Here is a 14,072-nt window from a genome sequence, read left to right as displayed (position 1 = left end):
GTTCAGTCTGATTCAACAACTATTTGTCGTGTTTGTTCGGCACATCCTCAACCCTGGATAATCCAGCTCTCTCTTCCTGCACCTGCATCCGTAAGCTGAACTTGGCCATATCCCTGCTGACTAGTGTCATCCTAAACTCATGATCACCTGGCCCTCAGTGCTGCCCAGAAATCATACTAAATATCCCTCTTCCATTCACTTTTCTGTTCTTCAAAAAGACCTTCATACCATCCTCTCTCTCCTCAGACCTCTAATACCTCCTTTCTCATCTTGCTTTCTCCGATGAACTTGCTTCCTATTTCATTGAGAAAATCGAGGCAAACAGAGAGGAGCATCCAGGAGTTCTCACCACCTCACCTATCCCCACTTGCATGTTTGCCTGAATGCTCTGCTTTTTCTCCTATTACCATGTTCCTAGCAATGGCCAACCCACCCACTTGGGTGCTAGATCCCCTTCCCCAACCCTACCCTGACACAGCCATAACAATTCTTGCTTCTCTCTCCATCGATATTTCTCTTTCTATTGGAAACACCATCAGCATATAAAAATGTAGTTATTTCTTCCTTTGACAAAAAAATTTGCCCTCATATTCCCCTCTAGCTATCCCATTTTTCTTTACAGCAAAAATCCTTGAATGAGTTGTGTATCCTTGCTCTCTTCTTAGTCTCTTGATGAGGTTACTCCAGTTACGCTCCTATCACTCAGCCGAAGCTAGTCATGTCAGATCACCAATGACCTTCACATTGCTAAGTCCAGGGGTGAATCCTCAGTCCTTCTCTCAGTTGACATGGTGGACTACTCCATCCTCTCTTAAATACTTTATTTGCTTGGTTTCTGGAACCACATTTTCCTGGTTTTCTTTCTATCTCACTAGCTACTCTTTTGTCTCCTTTGCTAGTTCGTCTTCATCAGCTAGACATCTTGGAGATCCCAAGGGCTGTCCTTTGGTCTTCTCTCTCTTCTGTCTACACTCCCTTCTTTGGTGATTTCATTCCATGTCAGACTTTTAAATAGCATTCCTTCACTGGTCTCTCTTTTGAATTCCTGACCCATGTATCCAACTGCCTCTTCAACATCATCACTAAGATGTCCAATGGACTTCTCAAACTTAACCTCCCTGCTCCCCCCTAAAACTTGCTCCTCTCATAGTCCTCCATATCTCAATTAATGGAATTAGCTCAATTAATTAATTAGCTTCTTCATCTTTCAGTCCCAAGACCATTCAGCCCCAAATCATTGAATCATTCTTGACTGTTCTTTTTTTTGAGATGATTTATTTATTGATTGATTGATTGATTGATTTGGTGAGGAAGATTGTCCCTGAGCTAACATCTGTGCCAATCTTCCTCCATTTTGTATATGAGACACTGCCACAGCATGGCCAGATGAGCAGTCATAGGTCCGTCCCTGGGATCTGAACCTGCAAACCCCGGGCTGCTGAAGTGGAGCGTGCGAACCCAACCATTACGCCACCCGACCAGCCACCTCTTGACTGTTCTTTTTCTCTTACATCCCACATCCAAATGTTGTTATCTGTATCTTGAAAATACATCAAGAATCTAACCATTCCTCACACATCCTCTGCTATCCTTTTGGATTGAGACACCATCATCTCCTCCCCGAATTATTGCAATAAATAGCCTACTAACTTATATCTTTGCTTCTATGATTGCTCCCTTAAAGTCTGTTGTCAATTCAGCAGCCTAATGACCCTGTTCAACTGTGAGCTGGATCTCGTCACTCCTTTGTTCAAATCCATCCAATGACTTCTCTTTTCACTCAGAGTGAAAACCATAGTCCTTATGGTGGCCTATAAGACCCTCTATAGTCTGACCATTCACACCCCTAATCTCCTGATTACCTTTGACTTTACCTCTTACTACTCTCCCCCTTGTTCATTCTGCTCCTGCCGTGAGTGCACTCTGTTCCGTGAGTGTTCCAGACAGCCAGATACATGCCCACCTCAGGGCCTTTGCACTCACAGTTCCCTGTGCTAGGAACACTTTTCCCTCAGATATTCTCCTTGGTATATGTGTGCGTACACACACACACACACATACATACACACACATATATTCTCTCTTCCTTCTCTTTTTCCCTATAACTATTTTATATATTTTATTTATTAATTTTGTTTGTTGTCATTCTCTCACAGTTAGAATATAAACCCCATGAGGGCAGGGGAGTTTTAATGTGTTTTGTGAACTGTGGTATTCTCAATGCCTAAAACAGTCCTCAGTGTGAACAATGAATGGATGAATGTTGAATGAATAACTGCTGTGTACTCCTTGCTAGAGAAATGCAGAGATGTTGAGGCCATTCACTGTCTTGGCCTATGAGGAGCTCATGTGTAAACCATAAACTGAGACCTGGAGCCGTAAAATATAAAGTAAATGAAAGGGCAGCCCGACACGTATGTGTCCAAGATCGAGGTAGCATAAAGGGAGGAGGGGTTAACACTGACTTAGGGATGTCAACGTCCAAGAAGGGTTTTTAAATAGTACCTAAGATTTCACCAAGTGAATTAGGAGGAGAAGGGCATGTCCAGCAGAGGGTGTAACGTGTGAAGGCATCAAGGTGTGACACAGCATCATGTGTAAGGCAAGCCACCTAGAGGTCTTCAAGTCAAGTCTCTAGGCAGGGAGTGACTGGTAACAAAGCCAGGGCCATGTCTAGGGTGTCATGTTGATCAGCTTAGACTTAATCCTTTCCCTCTCTTTCCCTCCCCCCTCAACTTGCTTCAACAAATATTTACTGAGCATATTCTGTGTGCCAGGCATTATGAGGAGCAAAATCAGACAAGGGCCTTGGCTTCATGGAGCTACTTATAGTCTACTGAAAGGCAGCCTTGAATCTTAATAACAAGTGGACATCATAGTAAAGGTTAAGGCAACTTCCAAAGCATCAAAGATATGATAGGAGTGTAAAATGGAAACTTCAAAATTGAAACTAGGAGTGGATTATTGGGGACCTGGGAACATACAAGGCTAGTGTATTTTTGCTATTACTATCTGTATTTTTAACAAGATGAATTTAGTGCCTCTCTTTTCCACATTCCTTTCCTTCTCCCAGAGTAACAATACAAGTGCAGTAGATGATATCTGTAGGTTTCAGTGTTTAGATTTCTTAATATAGTACCTTCTCCCTTGACCACACCTGCTTCTACAGCCATTTATATTGACTTTTGGCAGGAGAGGCAGGACAAAGAGGGAAACTTTTACAGCAGGACAGATATTGTTAGTAATCAAGTAAAAGACTGAAAAAAATAGAAAAAGGAAAAAAGAATCTATGTTCCAAGGTAAAAAAAAAAGGCTTTATAATCAAAGTCTACCTAACCAAATGTGCCTGGTTAGATTTTTTTTGTTTTCCATAACTTTATGAAATATATTTTATTTTGTGCCAGGAAACACGGCTTGGCCCTTGGGCCTTTGGCTGGGTCCAGGTCTGTCAGGCTCTGGCCAAGCACAAAAGGCAGACCTCTAACCGGGCCCAGTTAGCTTTCACGTTTTCATTCTTGGCTCTGTCACTTATCACAATTTGGAATTGTCTCCGAGAGCGTGCAGACCCAGAAAATTCTGCTAGACTAGCACTATGCTTTCCGTGACTGAGTTAGCCCACTGCCCTTTCCTAAATGCCAAAGATGGGGAAATGAGATGGAATTTCCTGACTTACCACTTCTTTTTAAACCTGAGTAAGTTTTAAATTTGGAAGATGGATTCCACCATAGGGTGTATCCTGGAGCCATGTTCTAAAGTATCAGCCATTCAGATTGATTTCATTTAAGAAAACAAATAAACAAAATATCAGAATGTTGTATCAATCTTTTGTTTCTGGCCAGAAGTAATTTTCATATGGCTTTATTAATGGACTTGCCTTGGCTCGTCTTGACTCATAGCGCTGAAGTTCAACGTTCTAGGCCTGTGATCATCAAAGGAAGTAATAGGCTCCATAAGGCAGAATGTTTCAAAAAGCCATACAAAAATGTAACTTTTTTACCCATGGCAAGACATTCAGAGTAACTGAATAGTTAAATGTCTTTGCTTTGGGCAAGCCAAGACAGCAATAGAGGGTGGGAACTCATCAGAAGTGTCAAGTATGTCCAATTCTAAATAGATACACAAATTCTAAAAGGGAAAAATGAATTACTCCTTAGTTATCTACTTAAAAAAACACTAAATTTATTTTTTTAAAAATTAAAGCCTAAGAGGGAGAAAATATGAAAGGAAGTGTTAGTGATGAAAAGATTCTTGATAGGAATTCGTTTCTGTTCTTAAACCTAGTTAAGTTCATTTGTTGAAGCCCTGGAGAGTTGTCAGATCATGATCCTAGTTAAAATAGCATAAGGGTGTCAGGTCAAAGATGATACATCGTTATCCTTTCTGTTGTGTGCAATAGAGTAGCCCATTTAAACCGGATCCTCCGTAACCAACTGCCTCATGTAAAAAGCAATCTGGATTCACCTTGTAGGACAATGACAGGTAAATTAACAAGAAAATTGAGGACAAGAAGGAAAGCTACCATCAGTGATGAATTCGGCTTCCTCCCCAGTGACTTTGAAAATGCCAGCTCTTAGCACTGAAGTGTCGGAAGGTGAACTGAATTGCTGGAGGGATATGTACACGTTGAATCTTATGCACTCGAATCTTATTGGAAGTCAGTCATCCTGGGAAAGATTACATCATTTTATTTTGTCATGTGGTAAATTTACTTAGATGTGAGACAACTTCTGAGCTGGTGGTTATCTACTCTGGCTGCACGTTAGAATCACCTGCGGTGCTTTAAAAATAAAACAACATAAAACAAACAAACAAGGGCTTATATCCCATCTGTGAAACCAAATCTCTAGGGTGGGACCTAACGTAACTTTAAAAGTTTACATGGCAATTTTGATATACTGTGAGAGTTGAAAACCACGCCCCTAAATTGAATTGTCCCCAGAATTTTGCTCTTAGGATTTGCAAGGTCTGTTTTTTGGTGGAACCTCAAGTAATGACAATTCCCAAAGCATAACTTAAGGAGTTGGGATAGGATAGTGGCCTGTCTTCGCACAGCCTACAAAGCTAACCGTGTAAGCATGTCAGTGGAAGCCTGGCTGAGCAATACCATGTGCAGAAAGAACAAAGCATGTGGGACAAAGAGGAAGGTGTATTGTTACAGAAAATCTTGTCCTTCCACCAAATCAATTCCCCTAGGCCAACTGCAAGACACTCCTGAGCAGGTTTTGTCTGTCTTGTCACCACTGTATTGCCAGGATGGTGTCCCCCACATGGCAGCCTGCCTCCCAGTGAGTGTCCAGGGCTCTTTAGAGGCACAGCCCCAGATTCTGGTCATCAGCAGTGCTTGGGTCCCACTCATTGGACTAGTGTAATGCCCAGCTCTTCAGGTACTCACCCTTCCCTCTGCCTAGAACACTCTGCCCACAGTATCCATGTGGCTTGATCCCTCACTTCCTTCAGGTCTCTGACCAAAGGTCACCTATTCTGAAAGGTCTTCCCTGACCACCAAAAATATACCCTCCATTGTGCTCCATCTGTATCCTCATTATCCTGCATAATTTTTAATGGCATTTATTACCACGTAACATCAGACACCTGTTTGTCTGCTTCCCTCCACTCTCCTCTCCCTCCATCCCACAAGAACTGAGTTCCATAAGAGCACCCTGAACAATGATTGGCACAGAGGAAGCACTCAGTAAATCTGTGTTGAATGAATGACTCCCTCCGTGGCCATGCGGGTACTCAGCATAAACGGACTACTATCTCATCACCCTACTATTACACCCACCCCCCCCAAAATAAAAACATTTTAATTACTAAGCATTGGGTTGTTCCCACATATAGCCTGATTTCACTTGTGAATGCATTGTGAAATAATTTTTAAATTGATGTGTTTAGTGTCTCTTTTCTGGTTTTCAGCAAAATACAAAAAGCTTAAAAATCTAGTAGACTTATTTTTTAAAAATAGCAGTCCCACTCAGCCATAAAGAGAAATGAACCATTGATACATACAACAACATGGATGGATCTCAAATCCATTATGCAACGAGGAAGTAGCTCAACTCAAAAAGCTACAGTGATATTCTGGAAAGGCAAAACTATAGGGATGGAAGACAGCTCTGTGGTGGCCAGTGGTGGGGTAGGGGGTAGGGTTAAGTACAAAGGGGGCAGGACAAGGGAATATTGGGGGGTAATGGAACTATTCTGCATCATGAATGTGGTGGTGGATACAGAACTCTATGAATTGGTCCAAACTCTTGGAATGGTACACCAGAAAGAATGAATTTTATGGTATATAGATAAATAAAATTTTTTTGGCAAAAGTCAGTAGTCCCTTTGCACACTTTACTAAATGCCCTGCTCTCCAGATGGCAACCACTTTTAACTGTTTTAGCTGTATCTTTTCGTATTTACTCCTTGCCTCTAAATAATGTGCTTAATTTGCTACTAGAGTTTTCAGTGCTAGGCATTATCTATTGACTCCCTACCATGAAGAATATTTAGCTTTCTCATGCATGTTCTTCCTGTCTTTCCCATACACATACCTGCATACATCTCATCCTCCCATCTCCCAAAAGTTGAATCAGAATTTTGGCTGGTTCTATATTTAGTATTTATTATGGCCATGTAAATGATATTCAAATGAGCCATGTTATATACTATAATTATTTTTCTTGTGTATTTTCTTTGTAGTTTCTATGAGATATATCATTTTACTTTTTATGCTTGCTTAATTTTCTGTATGTTTGGCACTAATTCAACCCCAGATTCTCCCCCAGTTGTCTAAAGCTCCTCACAGTATACTAAATGTATCCAGTAGTCTCTCAGTTTTGTCTTCTTGACCCTCTCTCTGGGAGCGTTCTGGCCTGCTCCAGTCTGGACAGTTTCCCTCTGTGCTGGGTGCACATATGTCATTCTGGGACATTCTTCATCATTACCCTTGGAATTCCTTTCACCTTCCTTTTAGGTTGGAGCCCCTTTTTCCTAGATCCCTTTATTTCTTTCAAGATTCACCCTGTTATTTCGGTCAACAACATCCTCCAATAGTTTCCCTAGAAACAGTACATAAAAACTTCTAGAGACCCTGAATGTCTAAAAGTGTCTTTAATCAGCTCTCCCACTTTATGGATAATCAAAATGGTTATGGAATTCTGATTGGAATAATTTCCCCTCAGAATTTTGAAGGCTTTTGCTCCATTATCTTCTGGCTTCCATTGCTGCTGTTGAGAAGTACAAAAATTTGAGTTCCTCACCCTTTGTGTGAGACCTGTCTTTTAGGTTTTTCTTTGTCCCCAGTGTCATGAATTTATAAGACTATGTCTTGGTGTGGAACTTTCAACTTGGACTTGTGCTGGACCCTTTCTGTTTGGAAAATCAGACTCTCAATTCTAGAATTTTTTTTTCAGTTTTCTCTTCTGTTTTCTTTATTCTCTTTTTGTTTGGAACTCATGTTTGGAAGTTGAACCTCCTGGGTAGTTCTCTAATTTTCATACCTTACTTCTCCTGTTTTCCATCTCTGTCTTTTTTGTTTTACTCTTTAGAAGATTTTAATTTTATCTTTTAGCCCTTCTTTTGAGTTTTCATTTCTACTGTCATATTTTTAATTTCCAAAAAACTTTTTCTTATCCCGAGTTTTGAAATAGAAATTTGTTCTGGTTTCATAGATATCGTCTCTTAGCTTTCAACTTTGAGTGTTATTCATAGTTAGTTTTTCTCTTTGTTTTGGTCTCTCATGTTAGACGTTTTCTTAAGATGCCCAGTGAACACTGAACTGCTATGCTCAGATTTAAGAATGGGGCATCAAATATCAATTAGAACTTCTGTGCTCATAGGTGGAGCTTGTAAACTTTGTGCTTCTCTGAAGGACAGCATCACTGGACAATCTATATGGGAACCCACCAAAGTCATTGTCTTTGGGTCTTTTCTCTTTGGCGGTCAGATCCCCCAGAGAAGAATCTCCTGACACCTGGAGGATATAACCTTGGCTACCAAAATTCTGAGATGAAGAAGAGGGCTGGGAGCTCAGCATTTAGAATCCTTTCTCTTCTAAATAGTGTGTATTCTCTGTCCTCGCTCTGCCTAGGGTCCCGTGGGCAGAGGCCCTCTGTTTTATTGCCTGTCAAGACTATATATGGTGGTCTTATATCACATAGGGAAAGGATGATCACCTGGTGGGTTGATGTAGAGGCGAGGTGGAGACTCTAACTCTGAAACAGACTTTTAACCAAACTTTCTGTTTTTAGCCCCCTCTTCATCCTCTTCTTCAGAGGTACTGTGAGCCTTCTGTTTTTCTCCACACCTTTTCCCACTGCCGGCTGGTATATTTGGCTATCTCCAGTCCAAGTCATTTACTATTTCCAGCTCCCACATTTTGTTGTTCTCGTTTCTACCCTATCTAAAATGAGCCCCCTAACTCATTATTGTCTGTCACAACACCCTCTATGTCCACTTCACAGCAGTCATCTTAACCTTTAATCTTATTATTTTCTTATTTATTACCTATCTCTGCCATTAGATTCTTCACTCTCTGAGGGAAGACTATGTTTGTCTTGTTTTTATTTATTCTTCATGCCTATCACAGCACCGTACTTATGGCAGGGATTATAGCACAGGGACTATGAATATAGGCTCTTGAGAGTTTGGGTTCAAATCCCATTTTGAGTAAATATATAGCCTTGGATAAATAATATACCAATGGCTCATTTTCTTCACAGCAACAGTGGGAAAATAAACCTCTCTGCTAGAGTATTTGGGATAATTTAATGAGATAATCCAGGTAACAAGATGATGCTTAGTCCACACCTGGCACTTGTAAGCAACCAATAAATGCTAAGTTAGGTGGCTACAGGATAAAAAAAAAGAACAACTAAGTGCCCCAACAGTTTTGGTTTGAAAATTTGGTCACTATATATATTTCATACTTAGATGAGTTTTTGGCATGTGCTCTGTCCCTTTTTATTCAATTAATAACCTCGGGGTCTTCTGTTACTTTTTCCTCACCAGGATATCCATCACAAGGGTCACCGCTGACATCTCGCTGGCCAAACGCTCTGTGTTGAACAATCCCAGTAAGCACGCAATCATAGAAAGATCCAACACAAGGTCAAGCTTAGGTAAGCCTGTGCTCTAACGAGCTTCTCTCCTGAGGCTGCCAATGAGAAGATCTAACTAGATGATAATTCCATGTGTCATAGAGCAGAGAAGAGACAGACACATGTTGCCAGTAGCTAGTGCTACAGTCTTAGTGATTTCATGGTATGGAGGGATTTGTTATGATAGTTTTGAGTTAAAAATTCCACAGGCTGTCAGCATTAATGTTTTGGTTGTGGTTTGTTCTCACTAATGTAAGCGTTGGTGTCTACAGACTTGAGAAACTCGTGGCTTTGCATCAGTGATACCATGAACAAGTTTATTAACACTTTAAGGCCCAGTTTCTTCATCTAAAAAAAAACAGATAATATTAACTACCTTGTAGAATTATTGTAAGGATTAAACATAGTATGTCTTCCATAAATGATAGCTATTATCCCACATCCCTCAGTAATTGAATTCTACCGATGATTATATCGTATTTAGGATAATGTGTGTATGTGTGTGTTGAGATTAATAAAGGATGAAGTCAATTCCTGGCCATTTTCCACTGATGGATATCAGTACTCCTGTTTTACTTGTAAAAACAGTGTAGAAACTTTAGTTAATGTGTTTGCTGGGTCAGGTTTGGGTAGTCCATGTACTAGTTTGATGAAATGAGACCCTTTCGCAGCTATTTCACCTCTTTGGCACGTGCTTGGAGTTTTAGGTTAATTGCTGTTACGCATGTAACTTACTGGGCTGTTAGGTTTCTGTTTTTATAAAGTCAGTTTTCTCAGGGTTGTGTGAGATCTTTGATCTTAGTTAATTTTCTTCTATTTATATGTTAAATATATAAATCTTTTGAGAGACTGGCTTTTAACACAGAAGTTTGTAGTTTGCTCTGAAATATATAAATAATAGAGAAAGTATTAAAAATAGTAAGCTTTATCTGTCAGTAATGAGTATAATACCTCATAGAACTCAGTTTTGTTCTTCACCTAAAAACCTCTAATTAACTAAACTTCAGTAATATAGCTTTAGAATATATTGGGGGGAAAATGTGGTCATACATCATGTTTATAGTGATTTCTTTTCATATCCTTATCATCTGTGACCCTCAAAACACTTTCAATACTTTTTTTTTTGTATGTGTGAGGAAGATTAGCCCTGAGCTAACATCTGTTGCCAATCTTCCTCTTTTTTGCTTGAGGAAGAATGTTGCTGAGCTAACATCTGTGCCAGTCTTCCTCTATTTTGTATGTGGGAGGCCACAACAGCACGGCTTGATGAGCAGTGTGTAGGTCTGCACCTGGGATCTGAACCCACGCACCCCAGGCCGCTGAAGTGGAACATGTGAACTTAACCACTACACCACCAGGCCAGCCCCTCTTTCTATGCATTTTTGATGCTCACGGTAATTGTTATGAAATGCTCATGTCATTGACTCAACTGGTTAACAAAGTCAAACAATGTGTTTGGACTCATCAGTTGAATCAGTGGCATAACAGATTTGCTTAGATTGCCAAAGGCTTTTTGTAACTACCCACTATATATTATTTTTAAATGTCTCTTCTACTCCATATACTTTACTGAGCATCCACTAGACACTGCATATCATGCTAATGCCTCAGAATAAAAAGATGAGTAGCTGAAATCCCTGCCTCCAAGGAGGGATGTTTAAGGGATAGCAAGGAAGCCAGTGTCACTGGAGTGGAATGAGCAGGGGGAGAGGAGGTCAGAGAGACTGTGGAGGGCCTGATCATATAGGACTTTGCAGGCCTTTTATTGTGGATGTGATAGGAAGGGGTAGGAAAGTAGAGAAGTGATACAGTCTGACTTGTTTTAGAAGGATCACTGACAGCATTATGGAGAAGAGAATGGAGCAGGGCAGAGTGAAGTGAGGGAAAAATTAGGATTCTCTTGAAGCAGCTTCAGAGAGAAATAGTGCGCTCTGTGCAGAGACTTAAAAACTGGTGCCTTTAGAAGAATCCCTGTAGCAGTGGGCCAGACGTGTACAGGGAGGTCATTTAGAGGCTGTTGTCATCATTCAAATTAGAGAATAAAAGAGGCCTGAAATAAGGCAGTAGCAGAAGGAATGAGGAGAATGAAAGGAATCTAGAGATAAGTAGTCAGGATTTGGCAATCTATTGAATGTGGGACATGAAGGAGAAAACTCCAGGATGCTTTCTAAGTTTTTGCTCTGAGGAACTGGGTGGTTGGTGGTGTTATTCTGGGGATAAGGGGTTCAGAATGAGAAGCTTGTTTAAGGTGGTGGCCTAGGGAGGGAGGTAAGGAAGATGATGGCTGCATTTGTAAACATGTTGCTGTGTTACGGAGCATCCAGATACCCAGCAGGTAATTGTATATATAGATCCGGAACTGAACAGGGAGGACAGGGCTTACGATGCAGCCCGTTCTCAATATTCACAATAGTTATGTTCTATAAAGTCCCCTTGAACACTGAGTTAGTGAATACTGAGCCACTGCTCCGAGGGAAAATACAAGGGTAGGTTCCTGCAAGCTGTTGGTCACATTGTCATCCACTGATCATTACATAACCTTGTTTTATGCATGTTTCTGTTTAAAGACACCTTACTTGATATATATTGTTGATTTGTTAACATTGAACTCGTGGATAACCACTCTGTAAACCATGCCTGGACAGAGCTTAGCTAACACATGTCTTCTCCACACGGCACATCACAGCCTTCTTGCACTTAGGAACACCAGACAGCACTACACTTGGGGGATGTTTTAAACAGTCAATCATGGGGGGAAAAAAAAAGCACAGAATGAGAAAAACATGGCCCTAAATAGACCACAAAAAGAACACACTTACAGTATGAGAGCCCAAACAGGAAGGCAGAGCGTGACTTGTTCTACCTCAGCTGAGAACGTGCACATCCGTGGACTCCAGTTCTTTGCCGCTGTGCGCATGTCCCTGAGCAACTGCAAAGTTGCCACGAGTATTGATTGGGGGTTACAAATGAATTTTAGCCAGTGGGTACATTTGCAAGTAGAGAATCCACAAATCACAAGGAGGGACTGTATTTTATTTTTGGAAGCCATTAGTGTACACATGTAGCCAAAGAAGTGAGTACAGGGAGAAGGGCGAGGCGAGCCTAGACCCCTGAGGAGAATCAGCATTTACGGGGTGGGCAGGGAGAGAAGAGTCTTGAGGAAGAACAGGAAACAGCTGCCAGAGCAGTGCAGGGAAAACCACGGGAGGGAAGATCACACTGAGGGGAGAGAGGTTTTAGTGGTCTAGATGCTACAGAGAGGTCAAAGAAGATGAAGACTGGCAAAATGCATTGACTTTCCTGACAGGGCATTTCCATCCTTGCCTTAGTGCTCTACTCAAATAAAGCAGAGAGACTCACAGGGAAGATGGTGGCCGTGGGGCCAGAGGCCAGAGAATGGATGGGTGATCCACAGGGGCGACACATGTCATCTGGCCTCCTAGGAAACTTGTTCAGCAAACGCCTTTTCTAATAGTTTCAAGAAGGGGAATGTGTGTGTTATATATTAACTAATTCTTTGTAAGTATCAGCATTTTCAGTTTTTCTTATGGTAGCGCCAGGACATGGGTAATTTGAAAAAGAAAAACATAGCAGGCAGGAGAATGGTCGGAGGATGCCCTTCCTCTGCCAGTATAATGTGTGAAATAACATGTTATGTGTGTTATGTGGACTCTATTGTATAGGGAACATGTTTAAGTGCTAACTTTGTACAAAACTGATACTCTAATACTCCAGATAGGAAAATACATGTGTATGTGTATATGCTATTCCTTAAGATTATTCCTAGTTCTAAATACTACTGCTTTTTCTGTTTTCTATTTTGTACAGTTTGCTTTTATCTTCATTTTATACTTCTTGCTTTTCTTAGGTCTTTCCTATTCTCCTTGTTGATTTTGATATAGCAGATTACTTAGTCTTTAGGTCCATTTCCCATCTACAAAATGGCACTAATATTGAGAACGTACCTCTTAGGATTGTTGTGAGAAGCACATGATACAGTTTGGTGGCACTTAGGTAGGAGATCAGCCAATGGTGGCTGCTATTATTAACAGTTTTATTTCTTTTCTTTTTTTTGCAGTAACATCAGTTTATAACATTATATAAAGTAGTTCTATTTCTAATTTTCCAAATACAGTGCATAGTTTATATAATTCTCTTCTTTTTTATTCAATAACTAAAGTATGTAAGATATAAATTTAGATCTGATACAAAGAAGAAACATATCTTCGAACTGAAAATTTTAATAACTAGTAAATAAATAAATAAATAAAACCTCACTGGATGGGGCTCAGTAGAAGAATAGAGATGACAGAGAAAAGAGTCAAGGAACTTTGAAGATAGGTCAATTTAAATTATCCAATCTGAACAACAGAGAGAAAAAGATTGAAAAATAATAATAAACAGAACCTCAGGAATTTGTGAGACAATACAAAAAATCTAGCATACATGTCATTGAAGTACCAGAAAGGCGAAAGAGGGTGAGGGTGAAAATATACTTGAAGAAATAATGGCTGAAAACTTCACAAGCTTGACAAAAGACAAAAACCTACAGATTCAAGAGGGTGAGCGAACCTCAAATAGGACAAACACAAAGAAATCCATGCTTATTCATATCATAAGCAAACAACTGAAAACTAAACAAGAAAACAAACTTAAAAGCAAACAGAGAAAAATGATATATAACTTATGGGGAAACAACAATTCAATCAACTGTCAATTTCTCATCAGAAATCATGGAGAACAGAAGGATGTGGAACAATATACTGAAAGTGGTATTAACTCAGAATTATATACTCAGTGAAAATATCCCTCAGGAAGGAAGGTGAGATAAAGACATTCTCAGATGATAGACTACTGGAAGAATTCACGTTGCCAGCAAACCTGCTCTGTAAGAATTACCAAAGGAAGTCTTTTAGAAAGAAATGAAATGATACCAGGAGGAAATCTGGAAGATCATGAATGAAGCAACAGAAATGATAACTA

General features: G+C 40.1%; 1 protein-coding gene across 3 annotated transcripts in view; it reads left to right on the top strand.

Annotated features, from left to right (window-relative positions):
• CACNB2 (calcium voltage-gated channel auxiliary subunit beta 2) overlaps window positions 1–14,072 on the top strand; it is a 361,912-nt gene that overhangs the window by 328,310 nt on the left and 19,530 nt on the right. For all 3 annotated transcript variants that reach the window (XM_004425315.3, XM_004425314.3, XM_004425318.3), the window contains one exon: window positions 9,001–9,110. In XM_004425315.3, the coding sequence (XP_004425372.1) occupies window positions 9,001–9,110 (110 nt within the window). The remainder of the gene's footprint in view (window positions 1–9,000; window positions 9,111–14,072) is intronic.

Source organism: Ceratotherium simum, chromosome 32, assembly GCF_057802395.1.
Source record: "Ceratotherium simum simum isolate JZ-2026a chromosome 32, ASM5780239v1, whole genome shotgun sequence".
Lineage (NCBI taxonomy): Eukaryota > Metazoa > Chordata > Mammalia > Perissodactyla > Rhinocerotidae > Ceratotherium > Ceratotherium simum.
This window is presented reverse-complemented; position numbering and strand designations above follow the sequence as displayed.